We start from the raw sequence: 20,978 nt of genomic DNA on the forward strand, positions 1-20,978 counted from the left end.
ATACCATGCAAATTTTAGCCTTGCCATTTCTATTCATGACGCACAAATCAATTATGTCACCAAAGTGGATCACTTTCCCACAGGATAGCCTAACGAGTTCAAGCCAGTAATGAAGTTGACCTATTCCTTTTTTTTTTTTTTCTTTTTTTAAAATTTGGGTCACTTTTTTATGTCACCATTCTTGAGTAGCCCACCTTTATTTATGGAAGTTTCTACTGTGTATTAATAAATACTCTCTGAATAAATAGTATGTTGAGAATGCAGACATTAAAAAAGCAATTGTATTTTTAAAAAAATGATCTTCTTTCAGATTAGCTACTAGCAAAGCAAATTTTGAACAACACAGATTCCCTACTGTTAAGTTTCATTAAGGAAATTCACTCAAGCTTCCCAGTGCTGGACCTACTACCACTAACAACATAGTCAAAAACTGAAAGGAATGCAAATACACAAATCTAAATCTCATTTTGAAAACTTCTACCCTTTCACTGCTTTGGGGCATGGTCAGAGTCAGGAAATATGGGCTGGCTGGAGCCAAGTGGTATTTTAGTAAGGCCAAACAAAATACACTTCTCTCTTTACACAATTCTTTTTTTTTTTTTAAGCTTCTATTATTTTAAGAAAAGAAAAAACCATCAGTATTTGTGAAGAAATACCAACCTCAGGCTCAACAAATCTAAGTCACAGAAGTTTGAAATTGTTTCCAGTTAACATTTTGCCAAACCAGGAATCCATATTAAAAGACCATGTAAACAAAATAAAACAAAAAGCACTTGTAACTATGCTTCAAAAAGACAGAACACCATCTTCTTTCACAATAATCTAAAAGTTAGAAACTTGAATATGAATCTGTTCTAACTTCTAGTTTCTCAACTCCATAGTCTTAAAAGGCTCAAAAAAGTTAACTGTAATCTACTTTAATATTTACAAAGATTGTAATTTACTCACATTCTCTCCCTTCCAAAATATAAATCCCTTCTCAGCTCCTGATCCCCTCCCATGTGGTACTTCCCCAATTATGATAAACATGCTATATTTTCTCTCTGTTATATCCCAGACAGAAATCTGTTACCAAAGTAGAGTTGAAAAAGGCTGAATGATAGAGTTTATTTTATGTAAAAAATAGTCATGCTAACATTTTCTACCACTTGGTTCCTTTAAAGGAGTAGGTGGTCCCAAATATCACATGACATCTGTATCAATCACAAAAAACGCTCAAGAAAGTTACTTTGTTAAACTGCTATGATCAGGTATCTAAACTGCTAAGACAGAAAACAGGGACTCATGGCACTTGGGTTAGAGTTCTGGAAACAGCTGATTGGTTAGTAGATTTGGATAAGTAAGACATTCCCAAGTTTCACATGTAATATGTTAGCTAAAGGAGGGATATTTTATGTGTTAGGCATGGTGGATGTAGGTGTGAGAAATAGAATAGGGGAGCCAGTGATACGTTGGGGATGGCTAGAACCAGCTAAAAGTGCTGATGATAAAATTTTAAGGAATTCTGCAGGCTGGCTGATGATAATGCCAGTAGCCTGAAATTGGCTATGTTGGGAGAATTTACACCACAGAAAATAGCAAATGCCACAGATCAGCCCTCCTACTCACCTCCCCGGAGATGCTGGTTGTTAAGCATTTACCAGCACATCACTGTAGAAGACCAAGAATGAAGTTATCCACATCAGCACATTTAAGGTAGAATAGAAGGACATGACCATAAAATTTTAGGATATTATACTACATTTTTAAAAAGTATCCAATGCTGGCCAGGGGAAAACTGGTTCAAAATAAAAGGCAAAGGCTATCTTCATACCGGGGAATTCCTTCAAGATTCCATGAATCTAGCATTTTATAATACCTCTATGTGTATTTATATGGGTTATTTTTTGATCAAACACATTTTTACTCCCTCAAAAATAAGTAAGAGATCCTCTAAAAACCATGCACTTTTTATAAATTTAGACTTTATTTCTGGATTGCTGTGTAAGGAGGTGATTAAACCAGGTAAACACCACAAAGAATTAGGAAGTGTTTCTAAGCAATTAAAGAGATGTGCTACAAAATAAAAATTATAGAGCTCTAATGGACAAAGAACCTATTTTCAAAGTATGGAGTTTATCCTGCAAAGACAATTTTGGGATTCATCTGAAACCTCCAAATATTAAGTTGGATTTCACTCACTGAGATGAACCTGACTCAAAAACTTGTGGCCATCAGCTTCACGTGGGTTTGAAATCAGAGTCTATGTCATCACCAGGGCAACTTCTGCAGTCATACAGGCTCTTTTAGGGTATGATAAAATGAGAATCCTTAAGTAGGCTCAGACTGTGGTAACTATCATTATACAAATATTTTTTCTCTTCTAAAAAATCTATCCTCACAACCATAACTTCTCATTGCCATGATCATCAAAGTTGAGTATTTGGACCGTTCTGATACTCGGATCCCCAATCTGACATCCAAAGATACAAAAAAAAAAAAAAAAAAAAAAAAAAAAAAAAGTTTACAAAGCTTGATTTACAAAAACCTAGAGTTACAAAGCTTGGCTTTAGGGATGGATGTCAATTTAGATGGGAGATATTATAGCATACGATTTTTGTAGGGAAAAACACAAGAAACCATGGGAAAGGGCATTTCACTTTAAGGAGAAGGTTAGCATTGTTTATATTTTGATTTAAAGAACCCATGATATTTATGATATAAAACTGTTAAAGTTCAAAGTTTCTTAGCATTTCAAATTAGGCCCAAGTAGAATGATCAGGGGAAAGCGCCCTGTGCATTAATACTGTTTGAGAGCAGAAAACAAAGAGGTAGGAAAAAAATTAATTCCATATTTCACACCTGAAAGGGAGTCAAAAAATAAATCACACTTTTTCAACAAATTAAGCCAAATGATCACTGCATTATATGAGCTTAAGAAATACCAAGGGAGTTCCTGTCATGGCTCAGCAGAAACAAATCATCCATCCCTGGCCTCGCTCATGGGTTAAGGATCCAGCATTGCCATGAGCTGTGGCGTAGGTCGCAGATGTAGCTTGGATCCCATGTTGCTATGGCTGTGGTGTAGGCCAGCAGATACAGCTCCTGAGATTCAACACTTAGCCTGGGAACCTCCATATGCCAAAGGTTCAGGCCTAAAAAGCAGAAAATAAATAAATTGTTAGATGGGTAGATAGATAGATAGAAATACCAAGCTTTGTTGTATTTTTCTAATTGTCCATGTCATTTTTTATCACTCTCCCTGTTATCCCTAACCTTCTGCAGTGATGCTTCCACTGATCTTAATTTTATGTACCAACTTCACTGGGCCACCAGGTGCCAAGACATTTGGTCAAACATTATTCTGGATGTGTCCATGAGTGAGTTTCTGAATGAGAATCACGTTTTAATCAGTAGACTGAGTTAAGCAGATTGCCCTCCCTAATGTGGGTGGGCCTCATTAAATCAACTGAAGGTCAAAAGTGACTGACTGCAAGGGAATTCCCTTGGCCTCAATGAGTTAGGATGTTGGCATTTTCTTGGGTCTCAAGCGTTCTGGATTTTGGATTGGGTTTACACCCTCACCTCGTGTGTGTGTGTGTGTGTGTGTGTGTGTGTGTGTGTGTGTGTGTCTAACACAAAGTCTCTCAAAATTTGCCCACTATGGCCACACCTGTGGCATATGGAGGTTCCCAGGCTAGGAGTCCAATCATAGCTACAGCTGCTGACCTACACCAGTGCCACAGCAACACCAGATCCAAGCTGTGTCTGTGACCTACACTACAGCTCATGGCAACGCTGGATCCTTAACCCATGGAGGAGTGAGGCCAGGGCTCAAACCCACAACCTCATGGTTCCCAGTCGGATTCATTTTTGCTGCACCACGATGGAAACTCCACCCATTACTTCTTCATAGGAATTAATAACCATTCCCACCCAGTCCTGTCTCCATGCCTCTACTTGAAGTGTTTTCCTTCCTTTCCCACCCTGTATTTTCTCTCCTCCACAATCTAAATTTATCAAAACCCTACTCACCATTCAGGGCTCAGTTCAAATCCAATCTTTACTATGAAAACTTTCTAGGTATCCCATGCCAGAAAAAAACCCATCCTGCATCCATACCTGTGCACGGTACAAGTTCTGTTTTTTATAATCCAAATAAGAGGCATTAGGGGAAAAAGAGTCTAGAGGAGGGGTGCTTAGTGGCTTTAAAAAGGAAGAACATGATTCTGTGCAAATGGGTAGATCCAGTTTCAGTTCCAGTACAATGGAAAATGTTACTCATCTTGCTAAGGATACTTATAAAACCCATCTTCATGACCAGAGCTTATGGAGAATGTAAGCACAGAGCAGAAGACCACTGATCTTGGCAAGAAAACAAACCTACCAGAGAGACCGCAAAACACAGCACTCATGGTAGAGAAACAGAATGCTCTGGGTCATTAAAAAGGTCTTAGCTGGAAGCAAATATGCGAGAGCAGCCTACCCTGTGGTGATCAAGAACAGACAAAAAGAACCCTACTGTGAAAAATCATTCTGTAAGGCCACCTTGGTTAGGAAAAAGCTGCGGTTTGCTAAGAGGAGGAAGAGGATACTCACACTAATTCTATAGTATCTCTTATAAGCCATTGTGTATTTCCCACTAGAGGAAGTATTCAGCCATTAATGATAAATCTTTACCATTTTCATAAAATTCTAAATTGATGAAACTCATTAGCAATTGTTTTCGATAGATTCTTGCTTCTACCTAACCATTCCAATCAAGATTTGGGTGAGTTGGGTAGGGATAACCAAGTGATTAGCATTCTTGGTTAGTGTGCTGTACGGTCCACTTTATTTTGTAGGTGTTTGCACAATCTATATTTTTGCTTTCTTCAAACTAATTCATAAATCTCTAGAGGTTTATAATTGTACTATTTTTTCTTCTACACTGTAAGTCGAGTAATAGTAAGTCAATTACTCAATAAACTGTGTTAATTATCATCCCAGTTGGTTTTCTTCCATTTGTAATTCCATGATTATCTAGGGTGATGCCAACCACAGCCCCAGGAGGTGGACAGGACAGGTTATTAATTAGAGAAAACTGAGGCTTACAGAAGTTAGATCTGATATTGATGGATCCAGAAATCCTGGCCCACGTAACATTTCCTCAAATCTTTCAAACAAACAATGAGAAGGGAGGAAAAGAAGGGAGGGAAGATGGAAAGGAGGACAGAATAAATATTAGAAAGGAAGAAAGAAAGAACACTCCTAGATTACATCACATTTGGTTTTTGTTATTAAAGCTCATATTCAGGTACCAGATATATAATCCCCACAAGCACATACTAATGATCAAACCTAGCCAAGAACCAGAAGCATTTAAAATAAGCATTTTAAACATTTTAGTACTACCAATGCATATTTCTTGCACAAATATAAAACATTTACATCAACACTGTAACCCAGACATCAAATTACCCTTGATTTTCACACTCCTTAGAGTGTACAAAAGTTTAAGAATTATTACAAAAAGAAGCAAGAAGAAATTTTCTTTTCATACTGGACTACTCTCTTTGCTTCTATGTTTTGTTTCAAAATAAGGCAAGTCAAAAATGTGTTTTATATGGTAGCTGAATATCCTAGACCTTAGGGCCAAGAAATACGTATATGGAGATGTTGATCACAGTCTCGTGAGGACTATCCTGCATAAAATAAAACTTGGCTTCATTGTCAGAATCAAAATAATTAAGGAAATCAAGTTATGGAACAAAATACTGATTAAAACAGAGCGTGATATTCTGAACAAGAAATCTTTCCAAATGAGATTAAAAAGTAGAAAGAAAAGAATTTCACATTTAATGCCAAACCCAGTTTAGAACCATATCATCTAATCTTTAAGACTGAAGAATCAAAGAGCTACAGAATCTAGGAGCTAAAAAGGGAAACCTAGTCTTCCTCGAATTCAACCTATTAATTTTTTTCAACAGCTCCACTGAGGCATAACTCAGATATAATCCATCCATTTAAAGTATAAAATTCACTGCTTTTTAGGAGTTCCCATCGTGGCGCAGTGGAAATGAATCTGACTAGAAGCCATACGGCTGCGGGTTCGACCCCTGGCCTCGCTCAGTGGGTTAAGGATCCAGCATTGCCGCGAGCTGTGGTGTAGGTCGCAGATGCGGCTCGGATCTGGCATTGCTGTGGCTGTGGTATATGGTACAGGCCGGCAGCTGTAGCTCCGATTAGACCTCTAGCCTGGGGAACCTCCATATGCTGCAGGTACAGCCCTAAAAAGCAAAAAAAAAAAAAAAGGAAAAAAGAAAAAAAATTCATTGCTTTTTAGTATATACAGAGGACTGTACAACTATCGCCACCATATAGTTTTAGAACATTTTCCCCACTGAAAGAAATCCCTTATCTATTAACATTCACTCCCTATCCTATCTACAACCCAAGGAAACGACCAATCTACTTTCTGTTGCTATAAATTTGCATATTCTGGACATTCATATACATGGAATCATACAATATGTGATCTTTTGTGACTAGTTTCTTTCACTTAGAAAATATTTTCAAGGCTTACCACATTCTATCAGTACTTCAATCCTCTGCATTATCAAATAATATTTCATTGTATGCATCTACCACATTTATTTATTTCATTTATCAGTTGGGTTATTTATTCCATTTATCAGTATGGATATTTGGGTTGTTTCTACTTTTGGCTATTATGAATAATGCTACTGTAAACATTTGCGCACAAATTTTAGTGTGGAAGCCTATTTTCATTTATCCTGGGTTTACACCTAACTGTGGAATGGCTGCATCATGCGGCAATTCTTCATATATACATTTTTCCAAAGAAGACAAACAAGTGACCGATAAACACCTGAAAAGACGATTAACCTATTTATTTGTAGAAATAAGGAAACCCAGACCCAGGAAGTTTAAATGACATATCCCCAATTAGTCAGATGGTTAGTGGCCAGTGAGATCTAGATTAACCTTGTCTAGGAAAATTATTATAGGATTTGAATATCAAAAGACATGGATCTGTATAGAAAAGTTTATTTACATGGACACTAAACCACTTTGAGCCTTCGTTTCTTCATCTATAGCAAAACCTATTCCATAGGATTTTTGTGAAAGTTAAGTGAGCTAATATAATACCCCAGCTTCAAACCTGGCATCTAATAAGCTATCAATATATGTGAATTCCATTCATTTCCATTATTCTCTGTGTCCCTAGCATAGGAACTCTATGGTGTTTAAGCACGGAGTCATGTACATGTTTCTGATGACGTGTCTTCTGCTAAAATACCTATGATCTAATCAAAACCTGAGTGTATGACTCAGCCCTGAAGGATCCAGTAATCTCAGTACCTGGACCAGAACACTTCTTCCTTGGAATGATAAGATATCTCTCATTTCCAAAGACAATTACTCCCAAGAGAACCTAGTGGTTACCCATGTTTGACACCTAGACTTTGAATACTTAATTCCTCACTTGCTTGTTTAATACACACATTTTTTAACATCTCTAATAAAATGTGGATAATAATAATAATACCCACCTCATAAATTGCTATAAGGTTTAAATAAGATAATCTATGGAAAAGTACCTAGCACAGTGCCTGGCACATGGCACGAGCTTAATAAATGCAGGTATCATCATTATCACCATTGCCACTGTCAGTATCATCATCCTCCTTTTACCTAGCAAGGCCTGATATTCTGTTCTTGCTCTTTAATTAGCAGTCAATTGAAAAAGAATATTGTACTTGTCTTCCTTTATATATGTCAAGGACATGTTTCAGACTAGAGCTCCCCCCAAAAAGCAGCCAAGATCTAGAATACTATATAATATCACCTAATTTAAACTCTTGGCCTTAGTAATTAGGAAAAAAAAATCTCTTTCAAAATTGAAGACAGCCAAAGTGAGATATGAGCATAATCACTACCTCATTCAAACCTGTAATGGGAAAATTCAAGACAACATATGCATTACAAGAAGTGAAATCAGGCAAATCTAGGACCTGCTTCTGTTGAGAGCAGAGGAGGAGGAAGTGGCAATGAGGAGAGAGCCTAGAAGCAGCTTCATTGGTCCAAAGCAGAGATTACTGAATAACTGTGACAAGTTTTATTCATTCATCAAACTTCTTTTGAGAATCCTATACATGTAAGACTCAGGGGTTGAAGAGGGAATAATTAAGAAATAAATAGAAGAACTCTCAAGAAGGAGAACATCTGCTTGGGAAGATAAAACAAGTTAACAACTATACCCTGAGACAGATGAGGGCAGATGTCATGAAACCATGCAAGGGAGATTATATGGGGATTCACTTATGCCTGGAGAGCTAACAGCAATGCACCCAATATGCTGCCCTTTGATGAAGCGCCTGAAAGTCCTCGTCTTCTCAACTATGGGAGGACACCCTACCATGGGCTCCAAGAGCACCCTTTGCTACCTTCACTATAACTGCTGGAAGTTATGCATTCACCCTACCCACTAGTGAGAGCCAGGGTGAGCACAGGGACTCTGGACAGTCTGAGTCAAATCCAGTTCTATCACATACTGATTGTAGGTCCTTGGTCAATTCCATGCTGTGCTTCAGCCTCCTCTTCTAGAATATGTGGGTAAAAATAGTAGTTATGTACCAGGCTGCTGTGAGTATGGAAGAAAGTCATCTAAATGCTTTCAACATGTCTATCACATAGCTGATACTATGTACTATATTATGCTACAGTAAGTGTTAGGTGTATCACTGTTATCACAGAGGCATGCACATAGTAGGCATTCAAAAGTGTGCTGAAAGACAAAATAAAACACAAAAGGAAGATGTTGCACTTGAGAAAAGAAGATGGTGCTACACTTCATAAGCCTGAGGAGCTGAGCGTGACAACCTTCCTCTTAAGAACTGTTTCCTTTCATGTAGATGAGGATTTGGTCTCCCTATCTCACGTCAGCTCTAGAAATCGGTCATAACTGTGGGAAAATTCATGGCATTAAATGGCTTACATGTTAAATGGGAAAAAAAGGTCACTCCCATTAAATGTTCTGTAGGTAAAGCAACTCACTGAAAAGGGGAGCTAAATTTTCAGGCTGGAAGAAAACCTATTAGCTGCCTGGTGGATGGGAGCCACGACTTTTAAAGTACAGTCAAAAGCAGCGCAGCCAAATACAGATATAGTAACAGCCTCTCTCAAATGTCCGTTTCAATTATTTTAGCTCGTTGGAAGCCAATCATTTGTAAAGGAAGAACAGGGAAGGAACATAGGGAGATATACCTGCTTTAGTTAAGGTGCCCAGCTTAGCTAAAAATCTTATTCAAGTCCAAATGCACAGAGCAGAGCAATCGGGCTAAAGTGATAAGCTCTCAGTCTTGTCTGATAATCCATTCTGTCCACAAGGTGATGGGGAGGGGCAGGGGTGGTTCCTTTCCACGTCTTTGTCCAGGCCAAATAACATCGAGTTGCAAGGCCACCAGTAGACCGTGAGGTCACCCAACAGCCCACATTCAGAGCTCTTTACAATGCCTACAACTTTAGGTTAAAACCCCAAATGAGTCCAAACCCTCTGGGAATAAGACGGATGCTTATGTTACCCACATAGCTAAGATAATATTTACCTTTGCTTAACCATCGAAACGTTTATAAAAACTATGAGACAGAACTTGTTCTTAAGAATACATCGTAACTCATCCTAAATAGCATCCTAGGTTTAACTTAAACTTTTCTCAAGGTTCAGGTGTTATTAATAAAAAGCTCTCTCCTGAAGCCTGTCTGGCAAGTCATGACTGGCAAGAAAGGAACCTTCTCTTCCACAGCTGCACCATAAGCTCCCGAACAAAATGGTTTAGCAAGTTAAGTCACTACACAGAGCAGAAATACATGCAGCATTGTCTCACCTGGGTTTTTTTTTTTCCCCTGGATTCACAGTTCTCTAATGAGTACAGCTGCTCCAGATACTTAGGTAAACTATTGTCAGAGTTGAGAACAGAGGTGAATTCTTGGCCTGCTACTGCAGGTATAACACCATCGGCATTTTCCAAAGTTCCTTTCTTGGACCACCTATGTCGTTCCATTCAGAAGAGTGTTTACAAAGGCTGGGCTCTCAGGCTGCTGACCACACTCAGTGCCAACTCAGTGACATCCTCCCCGGGAAGGAGAGAGCACAGGCAGAGCCAGGCGGCCCTGCTGCCAGCTTCCTAGCTCCTGGAAAGGCTTCCCTGCCACGCCTGCCTGACTCTGCGACAACGCCATTCAGTCTGTGGTCCAGGGTCCTAATCACAAATTCATCCTCTTTCATCTATTCTAAACTTCATGCTGGCTACTTCTAATCTTCTCTGGGCTGAGAATTAGAGGTTTATTAAAAAGACTTACAGAAATCAAGTCAATAGTGTCAATGAGAGTCTGAGGGTTCCTCCATGCATTAAAATATATGCATGCATTTCTTAATATCTATTTGGACTGCTTTTAAATTCTCAGTTAAGACTGCTGGAAGCTGAGTCCAGGATGAGTGAGATGCCACTATGGTATTATTGCTAGAGGGGAGAATGGTCTTTATTGAGTACTTTCCATATTCCATTTGCCTTGAATGCTCTTCCCTGATACGCTTTGCTTTTCACTTTGTTCGGGTCTGTGTGCATGAAGAGTCTTATCTGCAAGGCCTTCCCCAGCCATGCTGTGTAACTCTCCACTCCTGCCTTTCTTTAGACCCTATCTCCGGCTTTCTTTGAAACCACAGCTTTCATCAGCTCTTGGCATGCTATGTATTTACTTATCTGTCTACTGCCCTTCTCTTTCCATCAGAGTGGCAGTTCTATGAAGTAGTTGGCTTATCTGTTTTGCACAGGTGCTCAATAAATATTTGTTGAACTAATAAGTCAAGCATAGTTATTTTAAATATCTTGTCAACTTAATATTCCCCATACTATAAGTCATGTATTTCCAATTTTCACAGACAGGGAAACTGAGGATGGCTACTCAATACTCGGAGAGCATAATGTGGTGGTTAGGAGTATGAACCAGACTGCCTGGGTTAAAGCCCAGCTCAGTCACTGCCCAACTCTGCGACACTGGGCAAGTCACCGAGCCATTCTAGACCTGGGACTCTTTGTAAGAAAATAGCAGTAATAATACTAACACTGCCTCATGGAGTTGTGAAGAACTTAAACATAGAAAGAGCTTAAACAAGAGTTCCTATCATGGTTCAGCAGGTTAAGAGCCTGGCTAGTATCCATGAGGATGTGGGTTTGATCCCTGGCCTCACTCAGTGGATTAAGGATCCAGCATTGCTGTGAGCTGTGGTGTAGGTCGCAGACATGGCTCAGATCTGGATCCCTTAACCTCACTCAGTGGGTTAAGGATCCAGCACTGCTGTGGCTGTGGCGTAGGCTGGCCACTGTAGCTTGGATTAGACACCTAGCCTGGGAACTTCCATATGCTACAGGTGCGGCCCTAGAAAGAAAAAAAGAAAGAAAAAGCTTAAACAGTTCATGGCTGATAGTAGGTACTGAATAAGAGTGAAACAAATAAAATCTTAGCTGAGAAGCACATTATAAAATTATTTTTACTCTGATTGTTTACTCATATAACAAACTCCTGATTATAACCTGGCTTTTGGGTTCATCTGTCCTCAGAAGGAAGTATAGATGTGGTTATTCTAGCCTGTGCAACTGAACTATGTATTTCTCATCATAAATTAATCAATCAGTGAATCTTGTTTACTGTGCTAACAAAATCAGGGGTCTGAACCAACAAGACTGAGGCCAAAAAGAGGACAGCATCACAGACATGCCTTGCATTGTTGCTTAGCAACCTCTGGGCAGCCTTCTCCAAACAATGTCACAACTTATATACCACTACCCACAACGCAAGCTGTACAGTGAGGAGAAGGAAGTATCATTGCCTAAAACACCTCTTCTCTAATCAGTAGAAAATGGCAAGAGTACAGTTAGAAGAATATCCAGACAAAGTGAGTGTTTTGCCAAACAAGTGCCCTCATGTCCACCCACTACATACACTACTTCAGAAGAGCACAGCACCTGTTTATTGTAACTAACTACCTGCTTGTCCAGGTTTCACTTGCACCAGCAGATGGAATGTTGCACCTCAAAAGGGCTTTCAGCCCTCCCCAGAAGGGGAGGGCCAAGTGCCACAGCCACTAGCAGCCCATAGTCCTGCGGCAGCTTCCCCATGGCAACTCCCTCCAGTTACCTTGCCCTGATGATCGTGTTTCATTTCCCAGCCCCTCGGCAGCTCCAGTTGTTTGTTTGCAAACATGTTGAGGAATCCCACAAGGTCCCGGTTATGCTGGTAGCGTTCAAAGTGGTGGGTGTCCCGCCGGACTTTGGTGATCATGTGCTTCAAACACGTGTTGTTTGTAAACATGCGGTAGGCACTCTGGAGAGAAGGACGGAGAACCAGTGTTAACCTGTTTGACATTCAAAAGCAACATACATGCTACTTAATCTCCAGATGGCATATAGGCTTCAACATAACTCTAGATCCACAGATGGAAACAGCAGACAGAACAAAACAAATCTGATCAAAGTAAAAGTAAAACAGATAGACCTACAGAGAGTAAGGGAGCCTTCACTGATGATTCTAGTTTTTTAAAGCACTAGAACACGGTGGAGTCTCATTCTACAGGGGAGGTTAAATCCTAAAGCTGGATTTAGGTGAAACCCACTCAGTCAAAGTCACACCATGCCAGAGACAAAACTAGCACCTCACAGTGAGCCCAAACATAGCCAGGGTTTCCTCCAGCACAGAAACAGGTCACTGGTTCTTTGGGTTAGAGCTGATGAAACAGCTGGCAAACATTTAGGAGTCACGTTGTATGGAAAAATGCTTGGCCATATATTTAAATAGTAGAAGTACACGCAACAGGCTGGGTTGTATTCACGGAGAGTCATATTCAACTAAGACCATCAGTGACTGGATTTTTTCATCACACTTAATCTTGGAGGCATGATCTCAGTAGATGGAATAGCAGGCAGAACTGCCTGGACTGTATACCTTAGTATTGTTTTTTCCTTTCTCCCTCTCTATCGTGTGTGTGTGTGTGTGTGTGTGTGTGCGCGCGCGCGTGTGTGTGTGTCTGAATTTACATGATCGAAATGCACATTTAAGAAAGTTCCATTATACCAGCACACACAAAAAAGTGACTGTTTTATAAAATGCTCCAGCCTTTGTCTCTATGATACTTGAGAAGAGTCCCAAAACACAGACCATAAGCCATGGGCTTTCCTCATCTGAGTCAGTCAACAAATATTCATGGCACAATACCATGTGCCAAGCGATAGCAAAGGAGTAACTGTCTAGAGCTATTTCCTTGAGTTATCAGAAGGAATGTGATGTTCATGAAATTGCCTGTGAATGAGTTTTCCTGGGGTTCTACTTTTCTCAGGTAGATTCAAAAGGCTTCAGGCTCCTCTTCCCTTTAGTATCCCAGGAACACCAGCCTGAGTCTGAAGGCCTTCAGGCTTTTTTCATGGATTCTGGTATTGCTTCTCATCTAAGACAGACCCAGGCAAACCCCAAAGAAATCAGGATCCTTGGAAATCATTTCACTTTAAGAAACAGTTACTGTCTTTGCTGTGCCCAGGACTGTGCCAGTACTACACTTGTATCCTCTGTAGGATAAAAGATGAGTGAGTCTGAGGATGTCAACACTGCTCCTGTCTTTCCAGGGCCCCCAGGGTGTCACGTCCAGGTCAAAGCATTTATTGCTGATGTGAGTCCCTCTTGAGCTTTCCTCCCTTTGGCACAGGAGGTATAGCCATTGACCATGTGTGAAATGGTAGCTGCTCCCCAACCAACCGGGGTTCCTGGGTCTCTGAGGAAAATCAGCGAACCCTGGCAACCCCATTTGGAATGAGAAACAAACCTCTGTTAGCTTAAGCCACTGAGATTTGCTGGGCATCTTACTGATGAATAACCTAAACTACATAAAATAACCTTGCTACAGTTTTTCGGATGGATTCCCTATCATTACATACTTTTTGTTTTGCATGGAGATATTTTCCCCCTATCAAAATGAAAGGAAGGGAGGAAGGAAGGAAGGCCAGCCACATTAAACTGTCCTCACGTACTAGTGTACTAGTTCCTTAGTCTACCTGAGTATAAAATATTTCAGCCTGACAGTCTACACGAGAGGTGTGAAGGCTGGGAGAAATTGTCAGGTTCAGAGCACAGAGCACTGCCAAAGCAGGCAGGCCTAGGCAGGGGCTCTGGACAATTACAGAGCATGGGCGAATAAGAAAGTGATGTCATGAAAGCAGAGAAGGAGACTAATAGAAGAAGTTGGAGGTTGTCAGAGACCAACGCCAGCTAACTAATAGTTTAGCCTGTGGCTGACCTTGCCTTGGAGTTTTATGTACAATCCACAAGGCATCTGTTTTCTGCATTTGGCTCCATGTTGCTGATACATTTTCACATAGGCCACTGCAAGCATAGAGGCCTGAGACCACACTAGCTTGTGTGATGGCGATGGCAACGAGCTTTCAAGTCATTCTCCCTAATAAGTCTCTTTGGGGACAAATTATTGTGGGATAATTCTGTCAGATAAATCATTTCATTAACTGTGTTCTAAATAGGTATCTCTCTCGTCATCATCTCCTCTCCCTCCCCACACTGAAAGAAGTAAATAGGCCACACCCTGATTCTTTATCTGGAGCACCAGAAACACTCCTTACTCTGCTAAAGAAAAGCTGCAGAACTTCATTAGGACAGGAGGTATCGGTAATCAGGGGAAGGAACCCATCCCAGCCTCAGGCATGAAGCAATTCCCTGGGGCTAGACAGCTCTTGAAGCATGGGAGACTTCAGGCTGGTCTTAGAATTAATTACATCTTTTCATCTTCCTCCTCTTCACTCAATGAGATGTGTAATACAGAGCCAAGTTCAATGGCTTTTTGCAAAAAGCATGTACCAAAGTAAATTACGAGTAAGAAAGATTTCTCTCACTAGTAACTAGCAAACAACCTTTAGAACCACAGCTTTTTCCAAGTGTGAATAATATGCACTTGACTTTTAGGGTCCATATAAAACACCTAAGCCAAATAGGAACATCTCTGCAGATGGCTACATCTTTATAAAGAAACTACATATATACTTATTTACATATATGTTTACATGTATATGTGTCATTTACACATGTATAGGCCTATATACACATAGGTGTTTATTCTATTTTTGAAAATATATTTCACATGTTTATTCAATATATAGAGAACTGTTTTTAAATATATATCATATATGTATATATAAATATATACACACATATATACACATATGTACACACATATGAACTGAAATATAAATATCCTTTCTGAACAATTTTGTTCAAAAAAAGCTATCTGTACTCCTGTTCATACAAAATTATAGTGAGGATTCTAACCTGACCACAGCTCTATCACTCATGGACAGAGGCAAAGAAAGACATTTAATCTGCCTCAATTTGCTCAACTATAAGATGAAATAATTGTAACTGTTTTGCTTTTTTCACAGGCAGTGGGATTCAAATCAGTGGAACAAAGGACGTAAAGGTGCTTTGAGGAGGTAAAAACATAGATTGGAAGTAAATACAAGAGTATACAAGGGATTATACCTACCATAACTATGTTCTAACAGATGAATGACAGTGGTAAAACTGTTTTCTACTTTCAGTCTTTGAAGATCTTGGGAGAGCATCCTTGGACGAGCGTCCCACTTTCTATTAAGGGACGAAGGGTCTCATAGTCTCTCATTAATTATGTGCTAAGCCCTGGGCTAAACCCCGAGAATACAGAGATGAACCCAGCCTGATCACTCAAAAGGATGGAGAAGGAAAATAATAGGGGGAGGTGGGAGGAAGGCATTCACTGGAGGCAGAAAGTGAAGCTTGGAAAACAGAGGCCACAGTCACCGTGAAAATACTGCAACACACTGACAAAACTAGCAGACCTAAGAATGTGAGTGCCCCAAAAGTCAAGAAACACTCAACAGGTGGGTTAGGCTAAAAGAAATTAGTCTTCATGAAAACTGACATAGACAAGCTATAGGTGGGTTCAGAGAAAAGAAGCATCTTAATTCTCCCTCTGGGGTTTAGTGGGTTTTGTTGTTTTGTCTTGTTTTGGTCTTACAGAAAAAGATGCAGTAAAGGGATCTGATCTTCTGAACCTACTACTGAAACAAAAATAGGTTAGGAGAGGGCAGATGGACCTATTTCACAGGAGTCTAATGACAAGGCACAGAACGAGCTCACAGCGGAAGGTGCTGCATGTTCACTCCCAAGCAGGAAGGCGAGTCGGCAATTGTTCATAGGAGACAGAGCCCTTTAAATAATCCCTGAAGGATGCAAAGTTTTCCTTGATATGATTTAAAAAGTCCATTTGGGTTCTCCCTTCTCTATTCCAAAACTCCTCTTCCCAGTCCTCTTGGTTCTTTTCTTCCTAGCAAAGAAATAAGCCCCCCATGGTTGAGTGAATGATCAGCTGAATGACCACCTAAATTTCTTGGTGGAATTTTGTTAAAATGACACTCTAGCTCTTTACATATTTTGCTTGGTTAAACACTTGAGGTGTTAGAAGTGAAAAATACTGAGAAGAGCTGAGGGGAATGTTAATACCATTTGGCAGCAGCAGAAAATCATATGTGAACAGTCAGTCCCTATCAATCAACCAACTTATCAGTCAGTTAGTTGCAATCAATGCAACTAATTATCAATTCTCTTTTCTTTTGGCAGTTTTTTTTTTTTCAAAGTGTTAGGTGATCATATGTCCAGGATTACCTCGCCTAGTCGATTTACTCTAAATCTGTTATCAATAACTCAGGTAAGTATATTACTGCTAAATAAAATCTATTGTTTATATTTCAGAAATCCTTCATCAAGAATAGGTGTTCTGGAGTTCCCGTCATGGGTCAGTGGAAACGAATCTGATTAGCATCCATGAGGACTCAGGCTCAATCCCTGGCCTTGCTCAGTAGGTTAAGGATCCAGCATTGCCATGAGCTGTGGTGTAGGTCGCAGACACAGCTCAGATCCCACCCCTAGCCTGGGAACCTTCATATACCATGGGTGCGGCCCTAAAAAGACAAAAGAAAAAAAAAAGAAACTAGGTGTTCTGAATTCATGCTTGGGAAAAAACTGTCACTGCCTCCACAACAAATGTATACAGAGGATAATAGGGGAGCAGATGTGAGCATCCATGTATGTTATTCACTAAGAAAAATTTATCATAAACAAAATCAAGCAATATTGTTCCCATAAGATATGTGCTTTTTAGGTGTGGCCCTAAAAAGCAAAAACAAACAAACAAAAAACAAGGAATAAAATGGAGGGGAAATTGAATTTATTGAAAAAACTGACTATACACTATCAATTTACCTATTTTGCAATAGAAGGAATTTCTGACATAAGAATATATTTATGTGTTTTAGAACAAGATTTTTCTTCATTAAGTACTAAGTTTATATGATGGAATAAATATATTTCTAGAAGTATTAATAGCTGGAATAATAATTATTTGGGATTATATTTTGGAAATATTATTCAGTTGCATATAATGAAATGTATTTATGTATGAAAGTTATTAGAAAAACAGAGGCATACCAACTATAAGAGACATGATACTAATAATTAAATCTTGAGTTAGCAGAATGTTTTATCAAGACAAATTTGGAAGCAAGCACCACCAGCAGAGGGCAGTAGGACATATCTTAAAGCAGCCACAATGCAAAGACAGGGAAAAAAACCCAATTTTTTGTTTCTCAAGTTTTCCTTTTGAGTTATAAGAACTATATATCTATTTAATTTTGTTCTTTTCAATAAAGATGATTAGGTATCCACCAAAAAACTATTAGAATAAATGAATTCAGCAAAGTTGTAGGATACAAGATTAAAATAGAAATCTGTTGCTTTTCTATATACTAATAATGAGCTATCAGAAAGATAAAGCAAAAAAAAAATTCTGTTTAAAATAACATCAAAAAGAATAAAATATTGAGGGATAAACTTAGCCAAGGAGGTGAAAGGCCTACACCCCGAAAATTATAAAATATGGATGAAGGAAACTGAAGACAATACAAAGAAATGGAAAGACCTCCTGTGTCCTTGGATTGGAAGAATTAATATAGTTATAAGTTCCACACTACCCAAAGCAATCTGCAGATTTAATGTAATCCCTGTGAAATATCCATGACATTTTCCACAGATCTAGGATGAATGATTCTAAAATTTATATGGAACCACAAAAGACCCTGAACTGCAAAAGCAACCATGAGAAAAAAAGAACACACCGGAGGTCTCATGCTCTCTGACTTTAGACTATAAGCAAACCTACAGTTATCAAAACAGCATGGTACTGGCACAAAAACAGACACATAGGTCAATGGAACAGAATAAAGAGCCCAGAAATAAACCCACATACCTATGCATCAATTAACCTACAACAAAGGAGAAAAGAGCATAAAATGGAGAAAAAGTCTCTTCAAAATGGTGCTGGGAAAGTGGGAGAGCTACATGTAAAAGAATGAAATTAGAACATTTCCTCACAGCATATACAAAAAAACAAAAACAAAAACAAAAACAAACAATAAACAAACAAAAAAACCCAACCCTCAAAATGAATTAAAGACTTAAATGTAAGACCTGACACAATAAAACTCTTAGAGGAGAACATAGGCAGAATATTCTTTGACATAAATACTAGTATTTTTAAAATCTGTCTCCTAAGGCCAAAGAAATAAAAGCAAAAATAAACAAATGAGGTGCCTAATTAAATCTTCTGCACAGCAAAGGAAATCAATGGCAAAATGAAAAGACAGCCTGCTAGATGGGCAAAAATATTTACAAATAATATGATCAACAAGGGGTTAATATTCAACATATTTAAACACCTTATACAACTCAGTGTCAAAAAAATGACCTGATTAAAAATTGGGCAGAAGACCTAAATACACATTTTCCAAAGAAGATATTCAGATGACTAACAGGCAGAAGAAAGGATGCTCAACATGGCTAATAGTCAGAGAAATGCAAATCAAAACAACCATGAGATACTATTATCTCACGCCTGTCAGAATGGCTATCATCAAAAAGCCTACAAATAACAAGTGCTGGTGAAAAGGTGGAGAGAAGGGAAGCCTCATACACTGTTGGTGGGAATGTAAATTGGTATAGCCATCATGAAAAACAGTATGGAGGCTCCTCAAAAAACTAAAAATAGAACTACCATATGATCCAGGAATTCCACTCCTGGATACATATCCGAAAAAACAAAAAACAAACCACTAATTCAAAAAGATACATGCACCCCACCGCTCATAGCAGCATTATTTACAAGAGCCAAGATAATGGAAGCAAGTGTCTATCAACAGTTGGATGCAAAAAGATGTGGTACACACACGCATAAACACACAATGGAATATTACCCGTCCATAAAAATAAAGAAATTCTGCCATTTGCAACAACATGTATGGACCTGGAGCATATTACTCCTAGTGAAATAAGTCAGACATGGAAAGACAAATACCATATGTTATCATATATGTGCAATCAAAAAAAAAAATAAAACAAGTGACTGCATATAACAGAACAGAAACAGACTCACAGGTATGGAAGACAAACTAGTAGTTACCAGTATGGAGAGAAAAGGCGGTAGAGGTAAGACAGGGGTATAGGATTAGGAGATATAAACTGCTATGCATAAAATAGATAAGCAACAAGGATATACTGTACAGCATAGGGAAATAAAGCCATTATTTTGTGATTATTTGAAATGGAATATAATCTATAAAAATACTGAATCACTATGCATACACCTGCAACTAATGTAATATTGTAGATCAACTATATTTCAACAAAAGTAAATCACGAATTACTCAGCCAAAAAAGATGGTTGGCTATAATGGAAATATATAAACACTACGGAAATCAGTAAACGCACAAAATCAGTCTTCAATATTATTTTGTGAGCTGCCTCAACTAGGAGCGAGTAAACTGCAGATTCAGGGGCTAGGAGGCTGTGTTTGCAAACTCCTATTGTAATACAACCACGTCCATTCATTTACATGTTGTCTTTGGCTCCAAAGCTGAAAATATTCACACTCTGGCCGTTTCCAAAAAAGTATTGCTTCCTTTTTCTGAACAGAATGTCTAGACTTAAGAAATTGAAGAAAATTCAGTGCTAATAATACAGATTAAAGTTCATATTGTGCTGTTACATTGCAAATAGCACAGATACACAAACTAAATGAAGAAAAATAATTCCAGTGTTCAAAAACTATAATCTGGCTCAACAAAGAAGGTGCTGACTTCTTTGACAAAGGAGTGTTAAGAATGTCAGCTCTCCCTCCAAAATACGTCCCACATTCACCCACTGGTCACCAACTGGGTGCTACTGTACCGGTCCAAGCCCCTTCCATGTCTCACCACAGGGCCTTTTCACTTATTTCCCTGATGCCAATCTTACATTCTAAAACTCATTCTTGGGGGAGTTCCCATCGTGGCACAATGGAAACAAATCTGACTAGGAAACATGAGGTTGTGGGTTTGAGCCCTGGCCTTGCTCAGTGGGTTAAGGATCCAACATTGCCATGAGCTGTGGTGTAGGTTGCAGACGTGGCTCGGATCCGGTGTTGCTGTGGCTGTGGCATAGGCCAGCAGCTACAGCTCTGATTAGACCCCTAGACTGGAAACCTCCATGTGCTGCAGGTGTGGCCCTAAAAAGACAAAAGAAAAAAAAAATAGATAAAACCCATTCTCAGCAGATCATAATAGAAGAAACAAAAAATCAAAACCACATCCCTATAAGAACTTCTTTTAGAAAAAAGCCCATTTTGAATGAAGCCCAAACTCCCTGCTATATCACAAAAGCCCAACATTCAGAAGCCCTGCTCACTTCTCTGACCATACTATGTAGCACTTCAACCTTATTCTTGTCCTCAAGTCTTTGCTCTTCCTTGGCAAGGAAAGTTCTGCTCCAAGACCTTTACCTTCCTGGCTTCCTGACTTTTACAACAGCTCAAACA

General features: G+C 39.1%; 1 protein-coding gene across 12 annotated transcripts in view; it reads right to left on the reverse strand.

Moving 5' to 3' along the window:
* Positions 1–20,978, reverse strand: part of HECW2 (HECT, C2 and WW domain containing E3 ubiquitin protein ligase 2) — a 448,428-nt gene that overhangs the window by 84,712 nt on the left and 342,738 nt on the right. For all 12 annotated transcript variants that reach the window (XM_084998042.1, XM_021074544.2, XM_021074543.2 and 9 more), the window contains one exon: positions 12,181–12,366. In XM_084998042.1, coding sequence (XP_084854168.1) covers positions 12,181–12,366 — 186 coding nt within the window. The remainder of the gene's footprint in view (positions 1–12,180; positions 12,367–20,978) is intronic.

The sequence above is a fragment of the Sus scrofa genome, chromosome 15, assembly GCF_054392235.1.
Source record: "Sus scrofa isolate SSC_HxYL_T2T_F1_AM1 chromosome 15, Sscrofa_HxYL_maternal_Yorkshire_Landrace_v2.0, whole genome shotgun sequence".
NCBI lineage: Eukaryota > Metazoa > Chordata > Mammalia > Artiodactyla > Suidae > Sus > Sus scrofa.